General features: G+C 42.2%; 1 protein-coding gene across 4 annotated transcripts; it reads left to right on the top strand.

The window, feature by feature from the left end:
* The first annotated feature begins 2,314 nt into the window (after window positions 1-2,314).
* On the top strand, window positions 2,315-19,031 carry rest (RE1-silencing transcription factor). Of its 4 annotated transcripts, none has more exons than XR_014620620.1 (7): window positions 2,315-2,434; window positions 4,172-4,484; window positions 5,310-5,858; window positions 6,213-6,373; window positions 10,496-10,579; window positions 11,941-15,122; window positions 15,161-19,031. XR_014620620.1 is itself a non-coding variant. In XM_084331536.1 (6 exons), exons 2-6 carry the CDS (start codon window positions 4,237-4,239, stop codon window positions 14,091-14,093), a joined length of 3,195 nt encoding a protein of 1,064 aa, XP_084187662.1. In that variant the 5' UTR covers window positions 2,315-2,434; window positions 4,172-4,236; the 3' UTR covers window positions 14,094-19,031. The 4 variants fall into 4 exon arrangements, 1 of the variants encoding a protein (XP_084187662.1); XR_014620621.1 differs by having other exon boundaries at window positions 11,941-15,285; window positions 15,330-19,031; XR_014620622.1 differs by having other exon boundaries at window positions 11,941-15,537; window positions 15,776-19,031.

Raw genomic sequence — 19,031 nt, 5'->3', positions numbered from 1 at the left:
AGATGAAAGTAGCGGTGTATATATATATAGGGTATATATAATGCCAATCTACCTGATGACCATCCCCCATTTTTTTAACAAATAATCCACTAAAGCATGAGAGGAAATTAGAACTCTTTGAAGCAAACACCTAAGTATCACACGTCTCAGCAGATGCAGTAAAATGCAAATGAGAAGAACTTCAGGTGCAAATAGTGGTGGCAAGAATAGTGTCAAGGAAGCGGATACAGTGACAACTGTTGGCCAAAAACACTTCCCCCCAGAGCTAGGCTAGTGGTCCGTATCTGCTTCCATTCAGTTGTGCTAAGCTAGGCTAGCTTGCAGCCGGATAGCTTTCTACTGTACACACAGAGGAAATAGGTATCTATCTACTGTAGTTATCTGACTCTGGAGAAGATGGTAAGTGCTTTTCCCATGATGTTGGCGTGTCCCTTTAACTCTTTTCTATAATTAACTAGTTAATAGAGGCTTTTTTAAATCGTTTTATTTGTCACCCCATCTCTAAAGAGTACCTTCTACAACTTTCTGGAGTACTTCTGGACATGTTGCTGTTGGCCCGGGATCCTAACACAATTTCCCCCTTGGGACCAAGAAGCCATGAGACGTGATAATGTTACCCAGTGATTTAGTGTAGAGGGAGAAGAGAAGGGGTCCTAGGACCGAGCCCTGGGAGACACCTGTCCGCAGGGGGGCGGGTGGCCGACAGGGTCCCTCTCCATGACACTTGGTAGGAGCAGTCATTGAGGTATGATGTCAGCCATGTCAGCGCAGAGCCAGCCACTCCCATTCCTCCCCATTCCCCATCCCTGTGGGGAAATATTCATCTGCATTTGACCCATCCTAACCATTTAGTAGCAGTGGGCAGCCACAGACACCCTCTGGGGCCAACTAGTACTAATGCCAGGCTCAAGGGCAATGGCAACGCAAACATTAAGTAAGCAGTAAGAAGCATTTTGTACAAAAGTATTCTGTACTTCTGTATGACAACTATTAAAGAAACTTGAAACTTGAAACAAGGGAGGACATGCAAACTCCACACAGAAAGGCCCCCCGTCAGGTTCAAACCAAGGACCGATGTGAGGCAACACATGCCGCCATGCTGTGGCTGGTATCAGTTTGTCTTGTCTACTAGCCAAGGTAACCAACCAGGCTCTTTTCTATTCTGTCACTCCGTTTCTCTGGTCAAGTACTGAAAGTGGCTGTAAAATGTTGGAATTCACCAGCGTAACTGGTGGATGTAAATTGACTGTCCGGCCCTGTCAATAAACCTGCCTAACCACCATTTCAGTTTCTCTCTGTCACCTATTAAACCCAGATGTGAGTACCCCCCCCCCTCCCCCTGCAGCTTTCTGTGAAAAAATTATTTATCCTTTAACTTTCAACCTGGTTAAAAGCCCTTAGACTCTGGTGCTCTTGTCACATCTGCCTTACCTCTGCCCCAAAGATTTATATTTTAAAGGCTGAGTAATCTAAAATAGCTATATTTTAGCATGCAAGATAAACCTTTAAACCTTTTGCCCCAAAATCACAGAGATAAAAATGTCAAGAGGGTCCCCCCCAAAAGCAATTAAGCAAACATATAAGCACAGGTAACAAAACTGACAGAGGAAAGACAGGCCATTACATTAGAAAATGCTCTCACACACACACACACACACACACACACACACACACACACACACACACACACACACACACACACACACACACACACACACACACACACACACACACACACACGCATGGGCAAGATAACAAAATATCATAGCAGATCTATAGTAAAATGTTCCAATAAAGTGTTGTACAGTGTTCTGCTTAGACAGCCCCAGGCATTATTTTAAACGTATACATATTCCATTATATTACAATAGGTACACACAGGCGCATCGACAATACCTTTTAAAAAGACCACAAAAAACAAAGATTGCATAATGCTGCATAGATATGACACAAACTGGCATTATAACATGTAATCTTTGTTTTTTTTGTGGTATTTTTAAAAGGTATTGTCGATGCGTATTATATTTGCTTAATCATTTAAAGTAAAGGCATATATTATATCAAATTGTGCTATATTGTTTAGATTCATTAATAAAGTACAGGAAAGTTGCCTTTGTCCCTGACAATTTTTTTGTGTCATGAATATGAATTTTCTATATTCATTCCATATATATACAGTTTACATCATGCTATTTGAGCTTGGCTAAAAAAATATATAGCATTACAGATCAAACACATCTGTCTCAACATTCACCTCAGCCCCAGGCAGACAGAGGGACAGGCCGGTGACGTCACGGTCACAGTCCCTGACTACGCAACAGACACATAACCCGATGTGGAGGAATGTGCGGAAACTTCTCTCCTGAACACTTTCTCATTGTTCGTCCTAAACAACACAGCGAAACACAACCGAGTGTGGATTCAGATAGAGAGGGTAAGTCCTGGACTCGACTGTTAAATCATATTCGCCGATGTTTTGTCGTTTGATGACGATCACACGAAACTATAACTTTGTAAAAAAGAGTTTGGAAAATGGACGACAGTTGGTGTGGTGGTGGGGGTCGTTGGGAAGGAAGAGGCGCTGTCCAGCACACAAGCTGCTTCAGGACCATGGCTAACACTCGCCGAACAAATACTTTTAATGGACACATGACGGACGTTTATGTACATGTCACATACATGTTGCAAACCGACAGCGAGTACGATCCCTGCGTGTTTGGAGAATCTACGAGTCTGAACTGAAGTGTTTCATTCGAGGTTTGTGCTTCTTGCTGCGGGATAAGTTTCAGACTCGCTAGAGGCGAGGCGGGCCTCCTCGTGCTGCCGGACGGCTATCTGCTTTTCGGTCACTTCAATTCATCACAGTAAACGGGTTTTTTCTTTAACAAAATGTTTGCCTTGATATCCTCCCTATCAAATCAAAACAACGAGTTGTAAATCACCTAATAATAGGCGAAGCTTCATCGCCAACAATGCAAAACATGCAGACGTTCTATCAAACTCACTGCACCAATGTGACATTATTTGGCGTGCAATAAATAGTATAATCATCAGAAAGCAGTTTACTTATTTTTTTGGGCGAAAAGGAATATTTTGTAAATGTTGTTTTGACTGAAAGTCCATTGCCCAGGAAGGTCAAAATACCTATTCAATAACTTTGTTACCATTTTTTTTTTTTTTTAATATACATACAAACAAGCTTGCATGGAAAGTCTTTACATTATTCGCCCGTGTTAGGCGTTGTATAATACTTGTAACCGTATAGGTCTCTAACTATGTGTATATATTATTCATTGTTTTGGAGTGGAATGTACTTGAGTTGTTGGGCGCTGTCGAATAAGTTGTGGTGCTGTTTCAAAATGGCCGAATGCAAAATGTCTGAGCATGCAAACACAGTCCTGGAGAGTTGGTGAAGTTAGTTAGTGTGCATGGATACAGTAGGCGTACGCTTTGTATAACCAGAACATTGTCATATATTGGCGTTAATCTATTAGTGTTAAACATCGTTACTTATTCCATGGCATGCACATTTGAATGAATGCATTAATGTATTTGATGATTAGGAAAAACACATAACTCTGCAGTCATCATTACATACATATTTGATGTACTTAAGCAAATATTAATAGACTGATCAAAACTAAACGTGATCAAAAAAGTTTGACATATGTATGCTCACTAATCTGATTAGCCTAATAAACCAGCTGGTTGAGAGAAAGTGACAGATCAGATTACGTCAACTCTGATTCAGCCCAGGTCAGTTTCCTTGTTGTGTGTAGGCCTAGTAGTTACTCCCATTACAAACGTAAAATATATTTACTTTATATTTGAGCCAGATTTTTGGCATTTAATTCAGCCACACTATTTAACTAGGGTAATGAGCGCTGTAAAACGACCTGTAGAATACTAGTAAACCGGTAAAGGTACAAATGCATTACGTGGCCCATAATGAATAAAATAAGAATAAAATGTCTCCCTGGTTCTAGACAGCCCATCCCATTCGCCTACTTATATCATTTGGTCATAGGGGATGTTGCGGCCTTCAAACTTTTGTTAATAAATACATTTCCGATACATTCATGACAAAAGTGTTAATTTTCAAAGAGACCCTCCACTTGTGTGTTTTAGCGCTCAGTAACATTTAGTTCTTCTAACTGGTTTTCTCCTGCAGTGGAGGCGTTCTTCATGCCGTGGCAGCCCACCTGCTGAATAAACCTAAAGGAGACTGCACTCAGAATGGCTACTCAGACAATGTTTGCAATGGGGTCGTACCCCGTCGGTGTGCCCATGGTGGTGGAGGTGCCCCAGAGTCTGAGCGAACTGGCCCACAGCGACCTGCCGGCCCCTCAGCTGGTGATGCTGGCCAACGTGGCGGCGGCAGAGGGCGGGGGCTGCGACGGCAGCATGGCGGACGAGAAGGAGATGATGGAGCTGAAGACGGTCGGCTGCAGCTACTCTGACAGCGAGGATGAAAATGTCATCAGGTAATTACTACTATGACGACGACTACTACCACAACTACTACTACCACTTCTACAGTACTATTACTAGTACCACTACTACTAACACTACTATTAACTACTACAACAACAACTACAGAGTACTACAGAGGCATTTGTTTAGTTTTTACTACTACTAATATTACCACTACTACCATTACCACCACCACTAGTACTGTGCTGTCCCTATCAAATAAACTAAACTAAACTACTATTACTACTACCATTACCACCACCACTAGTACTGTGCTGTCCCTATCAAATAAACTAAACTACTATTACTACTACCATTACCACCACCACTAGTACTGTGCTGTCCCTATCAAATAAACTAAACTACTATTACTACTACCATTACCACCACCACTAGTACTGTGCTGTCCCTATCAAATAAACTAAACTACTATTACTACTACCATTACCACCACCACTAGTACTGTGCTGTCCCTATCAAATAAACTAAACTAAACTACTATTACTACTACCATTACCACCACCACTAGTACTGTGCTGTCCCTATCAAATAAACTAAACTACTATTACTACTACCATTACCACCACCACTAGTACTACTATTACTACTAATTTCTGACCCTATCTTAGGGGTGGATAGGTACAGATTACAGAATACTAATGGAGGAGCCCAGTAGAAAGTAGAAACCTCATAGTTAACCCTCTGTGAATAGATTGTTACCATCCCAGAGTCTTGTACTTATTATTATTATTATTATTATTATTATAAGAAAGACAAATATACCGTGATATACATTTTAGGCCACCCACCCATACTAAAGTGTTCTTCTTCCTCAGGTACAGCTATGACAAGGACAGGGACCTCTGTATCATCGAGTATCCCGAGTGTCCGCCGGGGGTCCGGGCCGTGGTTGTCGGGGAGCACGAGAGAATGGAGGAGGAAGACCAGGAACCCCAGGAGGAGGAGGAGGAAAACCTCACTGACCTGTCCAGCCCCGCCGAGCCACGGCCCGCGGCCGGCCCAGAGCGCCCGCGACTCCAGATCAGCCACTTGATCACGAGGACGGCCAAGAAAAAGAAGCCCTTTCACTGTAAGCCCTGCCACTACCAGGCAGAGTGCGAGCAGGAGTTCGTGGAGCATCTGGGAACCCACAAGACGATGAGGGTGAACCACGCCGAGGGGAAGAACGGGCTGACGGGCAAGGAGGACGGCCTCGCCGGACCGCAGGCCGCCAAGGGGGGCGCGGCGGAGAACGGCAGGGACGCGGCGGTGAAGACGGAGAGCAAAGGGGTGATACACTGCCAGAGGTGCGGGTATAACACCAACCGCTACGACCATTACATCGCTCACCTCAAGCACCACAGCAAGGAGGGAGACGACCACAGGTATGGACATGATTGACGTCAGAATTGACTGTTATTTGTGTAGCACTTTATTTAAAAAAATTAAATTCAAGGAATTAAATAAAGGAAATGTCAGAAATATTCTAGGATGTGATTACTTTACCACCTCAGCCCAAGCCTGCAGGAACGCCATGGAAACATCAGAACCATGATTATTTCAAGTAATGCAGAAATCAACAAGCAAATATTTTTTTCTTTTGTTTGTTATGATTTAAACTATAACAGGCTCATATGTAATTTTTTTCTCTTTATAAACTATTCCTCTCTAATATCTAGATAGATATAATAAAACTTGGTTTATTTTTTTTTAAATAAAATGTTTTGCTCTTTTCACAGGGTCTTCAAGTGCACGCTGTGTCCCTACACCACAGTGAGTCAGTACCACTGGAGAAAACACCTGAGGAACCACTTCCCCAGCAAGCTCTACACCTGCACCCAGTGCTGCTACTTCTCCGATCGCAAGAACAACTACATCCAGCACGTCCGCACACACACAGGTAGGTCCCACGGTGCATGACCTTGGCATCGCAAGGTTCCATCTGACATTTTGAATGAATGAAAGAATCGTTGCCTTTCCATGGTGCTTTTGTAGACACTCTTGTGTTCATTTATAAGTTAATTAATCCCATCCGTGGGGAAATCATTCCTCTGCATTGAACCCCTCCTAACCACTTAGGAGCAGCGGGCAGACAGGCACCCGGGGACCGACTCCCACCTGTATTGCCAGTGCCAGGCAGCAGTGTGCTTAGCATGCATGTCTTTTGGATATCTTTCTGCAATGTGTAGCGGAAACTTCCTCCTTCACCACCCATGTGTTGCAGGGCAATCAACTTTGGGCTAGGCAAGCTCAATGGCTGTTATTTCAATATTTTATTGACCATATTTTTACTAACTGTATGAATGATTGAATATATATCTTTTTCTTTTTTGTTTACACTGTTATCCCAGACTGAGGCAGCACTGATATTCCTAGTAAATTTTCCCCTCTGTGACAATAACGTTTATTCTTGTCTTATCTTATCTTAGATTCACAATGCAGCCACTTTGCTCTTATGTCATGCTCAGGTTGGGATAAACTAAGAAGAATACATTGTTATTTAACCAGGCAGGTTAACAAAGAACACATTGTTATTTCGCCAGATAATCTAACAAAGAACACATTGTTATTTCGCCAGATAATCTAACAAAGAACACATTGTTATTTCGCCAGATAATCTAACAAAGAACACATTGTTATTTCGCCAGATAATCTAACAAAGAACACAGTTATTTCGCCAGCCAGATAAGTTGATTTAAGAACACATTGTTATTTAACCAGATAAGTTAATTAATAACGCATTGTTATTTAGCTAGTCAAGTTAACTAAGAACTAGTGGTGGGACTCGATAAAAAAATAATACGAATAACGTATTCGTACGTATTAACTTCGTATGTAATAAACAAATTAATTTGATACTTTATAGTTAATTAATCTAAATGTATTGCATTTTAAACGCATATCAATATTTTATGCGAAAAGCAAACATTTTCAATTCAAATGGATTTTGGTATACGAGTGAATAGTAGTAGTAGTTTATTCAGTCACAATACAATATACACAATCATTTAACCATTTAACAATATTTGATTCAGGCAGAATCAATGAGTATACATGTGTTTAAGCAGCAACATCTTGTTTATTAGCTACTACACAGATCAATGCAATTTTTAACAAAGTGCAGCAATTTTAAGAATATATATATATAGCGCAAAGGACCTTTTGTAAACTCTTCGCTTCAGAGGATGAAGAGGGGGCTAACAGTGCTCTGGTCCTCTACAGCTTCTGTATTTTTGTGGTCTACAGTCTAGGGCTGAATGATTAATCGATTTTAAATTGAAATCGCGATTTGAAATGATGCAATTAGCAAGTCGCAAATACATATTTACATTTATTTTTTTAACCAGGAAGTCCCATTGAGATACAAGATCTCATTTGCAAGTTGTTGTTATTGTTGTAGGAATGGTTTGGGAGAGGGAGGTAAGGGGTTTTAGATTGTGTGTTGTGAAGTTTAGACTTCAGAGAGGGAGAGTAAAGTACAGAAAAAAGGTACCGTTGGTTACCGGTATCGATTCCCAGGTAATAATAAACATTTTCAGGCTCGGTGTCCCGAACAGACCCACCGTGTAGGCCAGATGCAAGCCGCATTTTACAATAAACCTCTGTGGAGTTGCTTAAAAAATAATTATTATAATCGCAAATTTAATCGCAATCGCAATATCTGTCAGAAAAATCGCAATTCGATTATTTCCCAAAATCGTGCAGCCCTACTACAGTCCACGGCAATCCAGCGAGCCAGTGTGTTTGTTACTTCATTAGCCATGGTCTGACTCGTCTTGGCTCTGAACCCCGTCATCTGGTCTAGTGTGCAGGTTGGCGACCCTGCTTGCTCATACTAGGGCTAACATTAGCCTGACCAGCATTAGCTCTAGCATCCATGGTAGCTGCAACATGCTTAGCATTGAGGTGACACCATAGGCTTGAAATGCTCCGGTGATATGCAAAGTCTTTGCAAACACAACCGCTCTCGTATCAAAACTTCCATCTGTTTTTTTTATAAATATCTAAATCTCCCACGGGCCAAGCAACGCAGTCTGAACTTTTCCCATGTAGTCTACAACTGTCTGACGTCATCCAATGCACGCTGTGCAACTGTATAAACGGTATGCCTGGAACTCATCCACTGAGAAACTTTCTGCGTGCAAACAAATTATAAAGTGCGATAAAATGCGTCATTCTTTTTAACGTAAAACATTTTCTGTAGTTAATTAATTGAAATGAACGCCATAAAGTCCCAGCCCTACTAAGAACACATTGTTATTTAGCCAGATAAGTTGATTAAGGCCATGTCCAGACGAAACCGATTCCGATCGTATCAGTCAAAGTATTTGATCGTATGCACCTTTCATCCACACGGGTCCCAGAGTGGGAAATTCTGAAGACGCTCCCCTTGCGTCGCTGTCTTTACAAGCAATACAAGTCTTTTCCTGAACCGATTACGTGATATCCCACCTCTCCCTTAACCCGCATGTGCAAACTCAGCCAAACATCACAACAACAATGGCATGTACAGAGTAGTTGCGTTCGTGTTACAGAAGCTATTGAGCTTGATTTGGCTTTTACAGCTAAATGTACTGCGCCTGTACTACCACCGTCGACAACAGATTGACATCTCCCTTAACACATTGGGTGCCATGCAGTATGCCCATCTTTACCACTCTCTGCCAGTGCTGTAAGCCTATGGAGTGCATGCAAACCCAGCCAACAAAAAAAGAAACATGATACATATATGTCTTATGTCCAGATATGTCCTGGCTAGAAGTGTTTATTAAACACCGGGAGGCTACTGTGATGAAATACACGTTACTAGCTAGCGATTAGCGTCACATAGTGGGCCTTTTTCTGAAAACCCAAATAGTAGCCAAGCACATACTGTTCCATAGCATACGCCTTCTGTTGATCATGACAAATCCTCTCTTAACTTGATGATTAAAAAGCCTCCATAATTTAGTAAATAGTATTCCCATGGCTGGTGTTGAGCTGTAGCCAGCCAGCTAGCGTTGATGCTATTCAATGCTATCAACATTAGCTAAATAGCCAACCAACTAAATACAATAGACAGTGGTATCCTGAGGTAACGTTAAATACAGACAACTTTTGCTACAATAAGACAGTGGTATCCTGAGGTAACGTTAAATACAGACAACGTTTGCTAGTCGAAAGGACTGGACACAGGGACAAGTTAAACATCAATCAATTAATTTAATACAACGGGTAGTTTGAGCTGCGCGCACCATATTATATACGGCTTTGAAACGTTCTCTCTCTCCTGCCGATTAAAATCCTCATCATCGATTGCTGTAGGCTGTAGCTGCATTTTGTGCATGTGAGCCGCGGTCTCTCTCTCCACTCCTTTGGAAACTAGCGTTACGTTAGCTCAAAACCACAGAACCGGACGACAAAAAGTTATTCTGCTAGCAACAAAACAACGATAACACTTCCGGTCAGGGGGTTTCAAAATAAAAGAGCGCAGTCTAAAACAGGAAAGACATTTATTTTGTAAATTTGTGGCACGCACTTATTTCTCAAGGCAATTCCGTTTTTACGGAAACCTTTTTTTAAATGAAAACTAAATGAAAACGGAAAAAGATCAAAATCGTTTTCGTCTGGACATGGCCTAAGAACACATTGTTATATAAATCCATTGTATTATTATTATTATTATTGATCAAGGGAGAAGGCTAGACAGAACTTGAGTATTGGAGAACAATAGTCGGTGTGGGGGGATAACAAATGGGAGGGGAGGACAACATACAAAAGGGTTGATCAAGGGAGAAGGGTAAACAGAACTTGAGTATTGGAGCTTATAGTAGGTGTGTGGGGGGATAACAAATGGGTGGGGGGGGGGGGGGGGTGGGGGGTGACGACATCAATTTCTCCCACAGGGAAAAAAGAAAAAAACAAAGCATTACAATTTTGATTTAGGCATCGATTCCTAATCCTATGGCTGCGATTTAAGCTTAAATGCATTGGAGTCAGACAGAGCTATTTGTAACCATATCTGTTTTATTGTTTATATCAGGAGAGCGTCCTTTCCGATGTGCTTACTGCGACTACTCCAGCTCTCAGAAGACACATCTCACCAGACACATGAGAACACATTCAGGTGAGTGAGTCGGCCCCATCAGTTGTGTGTATTGATGAATAGTATAGAATATTTATAGGCCTGTAGCCAAACAGATTTCTTTAGAATAAGCTACTAGATTCTGTATGATACCAGTTGATTGATTGAATGTAATAGAATAGACAGTATCCTGTATAAAAGCTAATTGATTGTAAGAATAGAATATAATTAAATAGAGTTGTCTTAATTGACCCACCATTTGAAAAGCCATTAAAGTAAATGTGTAGGTAGCTATTAATAACAGCATCATGAGTTGGCAGCAGCAGCCAATGGTCAGTTGTAGATAATTTGACTCATTTCAGATAAAACCAACACAAAGACTTCTACAAAACATATCATAGCAGTGGTAGACACACTGTAATAGGAGAAGGACTAGTAGTCATAGCAGTGGTAGACATACTGTAATAGTAGGAGAAGGAGTAGTAGTCATAGCAGTAGTAGACATACTGTAATAGGAGAAGAAGTGGGCGGCTAGGTGGCGCAGTGGGCAAGGCACTCGCCACCAACGCAGGATATGCTGGGTTCGAGCCCAGCTCTCGGCGTTGCTACCAGCTTGGCTGGTCGTTCATACTAATACAATTGGCAGTATTAGGGGGTGGGAAGCTGGTGGGTGGGGATCGGACATTGTGGACAGCGACTCCTACAGGTCGGTTGGTGCGCCTGCGCAGTAGAATCAGGAAGCGACGAGGGCGGCGTGTCCCTCCCACGCAGACCCTCGCCGCTGAGAGATCGCGCTGTGCAGGTGAAAAGATGCGACGGCTGCCTCCTCGAGTACCGGAGGGGACACGTGATGTAAGGCTTCGTCCACATTGCAGCCGGCTTGTGGGAGGCATGGCCTAACAACGTTCGAGACAGGGGAGGGTAGAATTGGACAATGTGAAATCGGGGACAGGGGGAAAAATGGGAGAAAAAGTAGATACAAAAATAATTATAGGAGAAGGAGTAGTAGTCATAGCAGTGGTAGACATACTGAGTAGGAGATGGAGGAGTAGTGGTGGTGGTAGTAGTAGTTGTAATAGTAACAACAACAATAACTAAATAACACATAATGATACTTTATTTACTTCTTGTGGCTTGCCTACCACTCACTCAAACATGCAACTTTCTGTCCTTTGCTGCACTTTCTGGAGCAGTCTGTGGGATAAGTATGGTAAAGTGGTTTGCAATAGGCCTAAGTGTTGTGCATTGCCTTGTGCTCCACTGCCTGTGTGGTGTTGTTTCGTTTTGTATTGTCCTCATTTCCCCTGCATGAAATACAATAGTCTCCCTACTTACTGTAAGGTAATATTCAATTGACTATATCCTATGTGTTCATTGTATCCTGCATCATCTTTTCCTTACAGGCGAAAGACCTTTCAAATGCGAGAGCTGCAATTACTTGGCGGCTAACCAGCACGAGGTCACTCGTCACTCCAGGCAAGTCCACAACGGGCCCAAGCCTCTAGTCTGCCCCTACTGCCATTACAAGACTGCAGATCGCAGCAATTACAAAAAGCATGTGGAGCTCCACCTCAACCCCCGTCAGTTCCTCTGTCCGGTCTGCAAGTACGCAGCTTCAAAGAAGTGCAATCTTCAGTACCACATAAAGTCCAGGCACCCGGGTTGCGACATCGCCATCGACGTGTCGAAGGTGAAACTCCGCGTTAAGAAGATCGGTATACGTATCGTAAACGTATCGTCCAACTTTGAAGAGGATGATTATGATGATGATGATAATGATGACATGGAAGAAGACGAAGGGCTGGAGTCTCCCTATAAACAGTCACGTCCCATCAATCTGTCGATCAAGAAGGGCAGCGAGCTGAACCCTGGTGAAGCTGTAGAAAGTGAACCAGTCAAGACTCCAACCCAGTGTGAGGCTACTCCTGTCAAAGAGAAAGCTACAAAGGCAAAGGACAAAGCGGAGAAAAAGATGACACCCAAACAGAAGAAGAATCAGAAGATCAGTGAGAATGCGAAGGAGAACTCTACCGTGAAAGACCGCGAGATGGAGACTGCAGCTGCTGTCGAAAGCACCGTAAACAACAAAGCAAAGAAACGTTCCAAAAAGCAGCCTGCCGAGAAAACGGCAGTGCAGGACAAGACTATAGCTGTACCGGACAAGATAACGCTTCTACAGGAAAAGACGACAAGTGGCAAGGCACACAAGGCTACATGTATGGAATCGGTGGAGAAAGTCCAACAGTCAAGTTTGGAAAAAGACCAAGTAAAGAGAGAGAAATCCGATCCAAACCAAGACGGGACAGAGAAAGAAAGTGCTGAGAGCAAGAAAGAGGGAGAGAAAGAAACAGCCAGACTTCAGAAGAACAAAGAACAGCCAAGGAACGAGAGCAGCGGAAAGGAGAACAAAATCGTTAAGAAGCCAAGGAATGGTGGTTCTAAAAACACTGAGAAGGTTACTGAAACTGTCAGGGAGGCTCCACGGAAACAAGAAAGTCAGGCGAAAAATCAAGTGGATAAGGTGGTCAAGACGAAGGCTGTGAAGAGGAAAGTGGTGGAGGCCTTGGACTTGTCAACGAAGACATCGGCTGCCACAATGTGTCAGTGTGCTACCAAAGCAAAACGGTCGAAAGCCAAGGTTGTTGCCAAGCCACCGTCTAGTACCACCAGCAGTTCCAGGACAGTTGAGCCTTGCCCGGCCGTGCAGAACAACCAGGCGGACGAGACGGCGCCTGCTCCGGTAAAGCTGAAGAAAGCCAAAAAGACCAACAAGAAAACCCCAGACCCTAAAGAGACTGTGGTTCTCACTGACGTCAAGAAGGCTTCAGTTGGTGTGGACACTCCTAGTTCTCTTGAACGCAAAAAGGGCCCTGGCACAGAGCTACCCAGGAGAGCTTCCCCTCCGAAGGTCATCCCAACACCCGACAACACCAGCACTGAGCAGAATTCTCCAGAAATACACGTCACGCCGCAAAACACCCCCACAGATAAAACGTCAACTTCCACAACGCCAGAGAAGATTTCAGACAAAAGCGAGGAGAAGCAGGCAGTCAACTGCAGCTCAGGTGAGGAGACCCCGTCTCCTGTTGAGGACGGCCCGTCTCCAACCTTCAGACGCCCGCTGGCGAAACCCACAACGCCCTCTCTGGAGCTCAAACCCACAACGCCCTCTCTGGAGCTCAAACCCACAACGCCCTCTCTGGAGCTCAAACCCACAACGCCCTCTCTGGAGCTCCCCGGGCAACGTGGGAAACCCGCAGACACAGACGAGGACGAGGGCGTCCACAGCAGCCATGAAGGAGGAAGTGACATCAGCGACAGTGCCTCCGAGGGCAGCGACGACTCCGGCCTGAATGGCACGGCACCCGGCACGGGGAAGATGCCGAATGACCCCGAAACCCCCACGGACGAAATCCCGACTCCGACCGAACTCAAGAGTCACATGTGTGTCTTCTGTGACCGTACGTTCCCCTTGGAAGTAGAGTACCGTCGCCATCTGAACCGACACCTGGTGAATGTCTATTACATGGACACTGTAGCCAAAGGGGACAAGTAAGCGCCTACAGGAAGCATAATAGACTATTCCCCTCTTTTTTAAGTGCCAGAATTGCCCTGATGATTTATTCTATACTATAAATGGAAGAACGATTAAGGCCCGGATGCCTATATTTTTAGACACATTAACAATGAATTGCCTGTCTCATAACGGTGGTCAGACACAGTGATGTAGAGAAGAGTCGATGTAGAGAAGAGTCCCTTCTTTTTTGAAGGCCTTGCCCAATTTCTGCCAATTTAGCTGAGATCTAATGTCAAGTTTATCCAGGCTCTCAGTTGTGGCAGGCTACATCAAGGAGAAGTTGTGAAATATTCTTTGCTTGGTATGATAAAAATGTATTGAAGTCCATCTGTAGGATGTGTGAAGTTTGACAGCCACATTTAGCTCCAAATGACTACTTGGTTAAGCCAATTATAATATCTCCCTAATTCTTATTTGTTCTTTTTAAGTTCAATAACACATATATTTGAACCCTTTCAGGTGCAAGTTAACAATAGCCAGTATGCCATCATCATCAGAATGTTCAGTTCTCACAATTCCAATCGCATATGTGAGATCATACAGCTGAAAGGGTTAAAGGATCAATAGGCGGCTGCCACTTGTTATTATATCTCGACAGTAATCGTAGAGGGCCGTGGCTTTGGAGGCATTCTGATCGGGAAGGGTGATGTCGAATTCTGTTCATGGATTTGAAAACATTTCCAGATTCTGCCCATAATCAATGGCCGCCTGTTGCTCCTTTTAATATGTAAATAATACTGTGACACAGGTTATATTTCCCTCTTTTGAGAAACGGTAACATCCACCGCTCTAGACTCCACTGCCAATGCCACCGCTTCTCCATCCGTCAGCCCTGGCGAGGAGCAACGTTAGCAAATCCCACCATGAAAGGAAGGGTGACACTGAACCAAAGAAAACCCCCTCGGTTCCCGCAGGGAGATGAGATCAGAAGGACTCAGGTGGTTCAGAGTGTAATGGAGCTCTCACTCATTGCATGCCAATTCACTCCATTAGAAGTGGCTTATGCAGGTTAGTGTGTATAGGGTTATTAGAAGTGGCTAATGCAGGTAGTGTGTATAGGGTTAGGGTTATTAGAAGTGGCTGATGCAGGTTAGTGTGTATAGGGTTAGGGTTATTAGAAGTGGCTGATGCAGGTTAGTGTGTATAGGGTTATTATAAGTGGCTGATGCAGGTTAGTGTGTATAGGGTTAGGGTTATTAGAAGTGGCTGATGCAGGGAGTGTGTATAAGGTTTAGGGTTATAAGAAGTGGCTGATGCAGGTTAGTGTGTATAGGGTTATAAGAAGTGGCTGATGCAGGTTAGTGTGTATAGGGTTAGGGTTATTAGAAGTGGCTGATGCAGGTTAGTGTGTATAGGGTTATTAGAAGTGGCTGATGCAGGGAGTGTGTATAAGGTTTAGGGTTATAAGAAGTGGCTGATGCAGGTTAGTGTGTATAGGGTTATAAGAAGTGGCTGATGCAGGTTAGTGTGTGTATAGGGTTATAAGAAGTGGCTGATGCAGGTTAGTGTGTGTATAGGGTTATAAGAAGTGGCTGATGCAGGTTAGTGTGTGTATAGGGTTATAAGAAGTGGCTGATGCAGGTTAGTGTGTGTATAGGGTTATAAGAAGTGGCTGATGCAGGTTAGTGTGTGTATAGGGTTATAAGAAGTGGCTGATGCAGGTTAGTGTGTGTATAGGGTTATAAGAAGTGGCTGATGCAGGTTAGTGTGTATAGGGTTATAAGAAGTGGCTGATGCAGGTTAGTGTGTGTATAGGGTTATAAGAAGTGGCTGATGCAGGTTAGTGTGTATAGGGTTATAAGAAGTGGCTGATGCAGGTTAGTGTGTATAGGGTTAGGGTTATTAGAAGTGGCTGATGCAGGGAGTGTGTTTAGGGTTATGTGTATAGGGAGGGAGTGGGTCATAAAACTCAATTACTAGTAGGGATGCACTGACCGGGCCAATGTCAGACTAAAATAGGGTATTGGTATTCTGAAAATGTCCCCAAATATAAAAATCTGATGCCAACAAAATGTAAAAAATTTATTTCTGTGCGATTGACTCAGAAATCTCTAGTGGTGAAAAAGCGATTATATTAATGTTTCGATTGAATCGGTATCTTCAGTGGAGAAAGTGGTAGGCCTACTAGTAATGATCAGAATCGATATCAGCAGTGGAGAAAGTGGTAGGCCTAATAGTAATTAGTCAAGCAACTACAGTACAGAGGCTACGGGATTTAGAATTGCAACAAGCCAGTTAAATCTTTTGGCTGCCTACTGGCTGGTAGAACTGATGAGTGTTCCCTGATGGGTGGGAACAGGGTGGAAAGGAATCTCAACGTGAGCGTGACATAAGAGCAAAATGGCCACCGTGTGAATATGGCCAATATGTTTTTTGGGAGTTGCCATCTTCCCATCATGTGGATCTTCTCCTTTTGGAAAGGAACTGCTATCCCATCAAAGCCTTGTAGATTAGTAGCATCAACAGACTTCTCTTTTCAGAAATCATCCCAATTTCAGAGTAGTCCAGTCAGCTATGTTGGGAGATCTTGTAATATTTTGTTTTGTATTACAAGCATTGTAGCTAAAAGCCTTGTGATCGTCACTTGGCATGGATCCTTTATAATGAACTGAGGTCAAAATTACTTTATTCACAGCGCATATTGAACAGAGACTTTATCTTTTGCAGTGGGATTGTAAATATGATTTTGCCCAGGGTGCTCTGGTGTCAACATGCAACCAAATGAAAGTGAGTTGGGCTTTCATTATCTTGTCATAAATGATGGTAAACTAGCCATGAACTAATTGGCCCATATTAACATATGTCTGTTACTTGGACTATGTGAGAATTATACACTGGGATTATCTTTGGGCTCAATGTCTGAAAGATTTTAAATATTATTGCTCATATAAACAGTAATGTGGGACCTAAAGTTTGTTAAAAAAAAAAAAAAAAAAATTGGCTGTTTATTCATCTACAATGTAATACAAATGGAATGTAAGCGAAATAAACGTAGATGTATATAGACAAAAAACAACCAACTCACCCCAATACAGACTACATCTTCTAGCTTCAGAGAGAACATTGTGCTTAACGTACCCTAGACAGTGTCAGAAAGGTTGCCTTGATCAGAGAGCATTTTCTAGGTGACGTCAAGGCCAAAGATTATTTTATACAATTAGTCGTTTTATTTTCTTTTCTTTTTTATTCTACAGTGCCTTCGACTTTGTTCTGTAATGTAACTGTTTTGTCATGTTTATGTATAATTTTTTCTGAGTAGGCTTACTTAAGTGAATGGAGACATTCCCTTTGTAAGTGTATGAGTTCCTCTGCTCATTTATTCTATTCTGTTGAATTATATATGCATCTGTATGACCATTCCTTGAGGTTTAGTAGTAATTTTTTTTGAGTACATTGGGTGTGTTTCTGTGGTTTCAGCTGCTTTAGTGAATAATGCGGAAATGGACCCCAGGACCAGTCTCAGTACAAACTGTTTGAATCCCAAGGTGGTTATACTCCTCTAGCAGGCCGTCATTTAAAATTACGAGGCACAAAGTATAACCTTCGACAGCCTGCTAGAACAGCCTTGGGATTCAAATAGTTGGCTTTTAAAATATTTTCTTTGAAAATACATCTTGACAAAAAACCCATTCAACTAAAACTGTTCCTGGGTCCGCTACCTGGAATTCCCTAATGCATTTCCTTGAAAGGTTGTTATGGTGTATATTAGGAAAGATATCTGGAACTAATTACAAAGATCTGATCATTCGCACAAAAAATATATCAAAGTGATACATTGTCATTTTTAATATTACCACCTAGAAAATTTGAAATGTCAAGGTATCTCTTAAAACGCAACCCAACACCAGTGTAAACCTGTTTCCATAACAATCTTGTGCACCCAAAACAAACTTATTTTTGTGACATCAAGACAGCGAACACCTCTGCTGGTTTAGCTGTGTTAATTGGATTCAGATGATAGTTGAGAATTGTGAATTCAAATATTGTATGTGTCCCTGACCCTATAGATCAATTCTGTGCAATATTGCCTTTTAGTTGTGATGCCAAAGTGAGAATATCAAGCTAAAAGTACTTTTGAACTCTTGTATAAATGCACTCTTGTTTAGGTGGTTATATCCCCTATAATTGTACATATTCCTTAAATGAACTCTTGATTTGAAGTGTATTGTGTTGTGAGGCATCATTAGCACAATGTAAGCATATTGTATATGCATTATTATATTAACATAACATAACATGGATGCTTTTAACCAAAGCGCCTTATAGTACCATGAGTCCATACTTTTTCTTTTTTAATGGCTGTTCAGTCATTCCGGGAAGTAAGCGATTCATTTTTGCACGTTGTGTATTATAGTGTATCCTATCAGGTTCTACTTATGATGCACTCATAATATGCCTATATTAACCTATGATGCCTTCCAAGCAACACTTTAAGTTAAGGGTTACCCATCTTTTACATTCTACATTCATTGATCTATTTTCTTTGTCCACATCATTTTATGATTTCCTGAAGTGGGTTCACATTGTAATCATCTTAGTATTATAATCAACTATAGCCTTGACCCGTCATGGGTTGTTTGCAGTTAGTGAAAAACGATGTCCGTTTCTTCCATTCATTATTTTCAACAATCCACAGACTAATATAGTTGGGTGCAACTCCCCAATCCTTCTGTCCACACAAAGTTTAATCAATGAGATGTAGATTCAACTATTCTGTGTTTCAAAAGTAAAAAATCCTGTATCATAGTTTTATTCTGCTCTGTACATTTTTAAATAAAAATTGCAAAAATACAGACCTTTGTTGTGCTCCTGTCATTAAACGGTCTCAGCGGTTAAATTAATATATTGTCTTAACTCGGTTTTGTACTCTATGGATAATGAATACAAGTTATTGAGTCAAGTCTGGAATTTATATAA

Source organism: Notolepis coatsorum, assembly GCF_963971535.1.
Source record: "Notolepis coatsorum genome assembly, chromosome: 16".
NCBI classification, from domain to species: domain Eukaryota; kingdom Metazoa; phylum Chordata; class Actinopteri; order Aulopiformes; family Paralepididae; genus Notolepis; species Notolepis coatsorum.
This window is presented reverse-complemented; position numbering and strand designations above follow the sequence as displayed.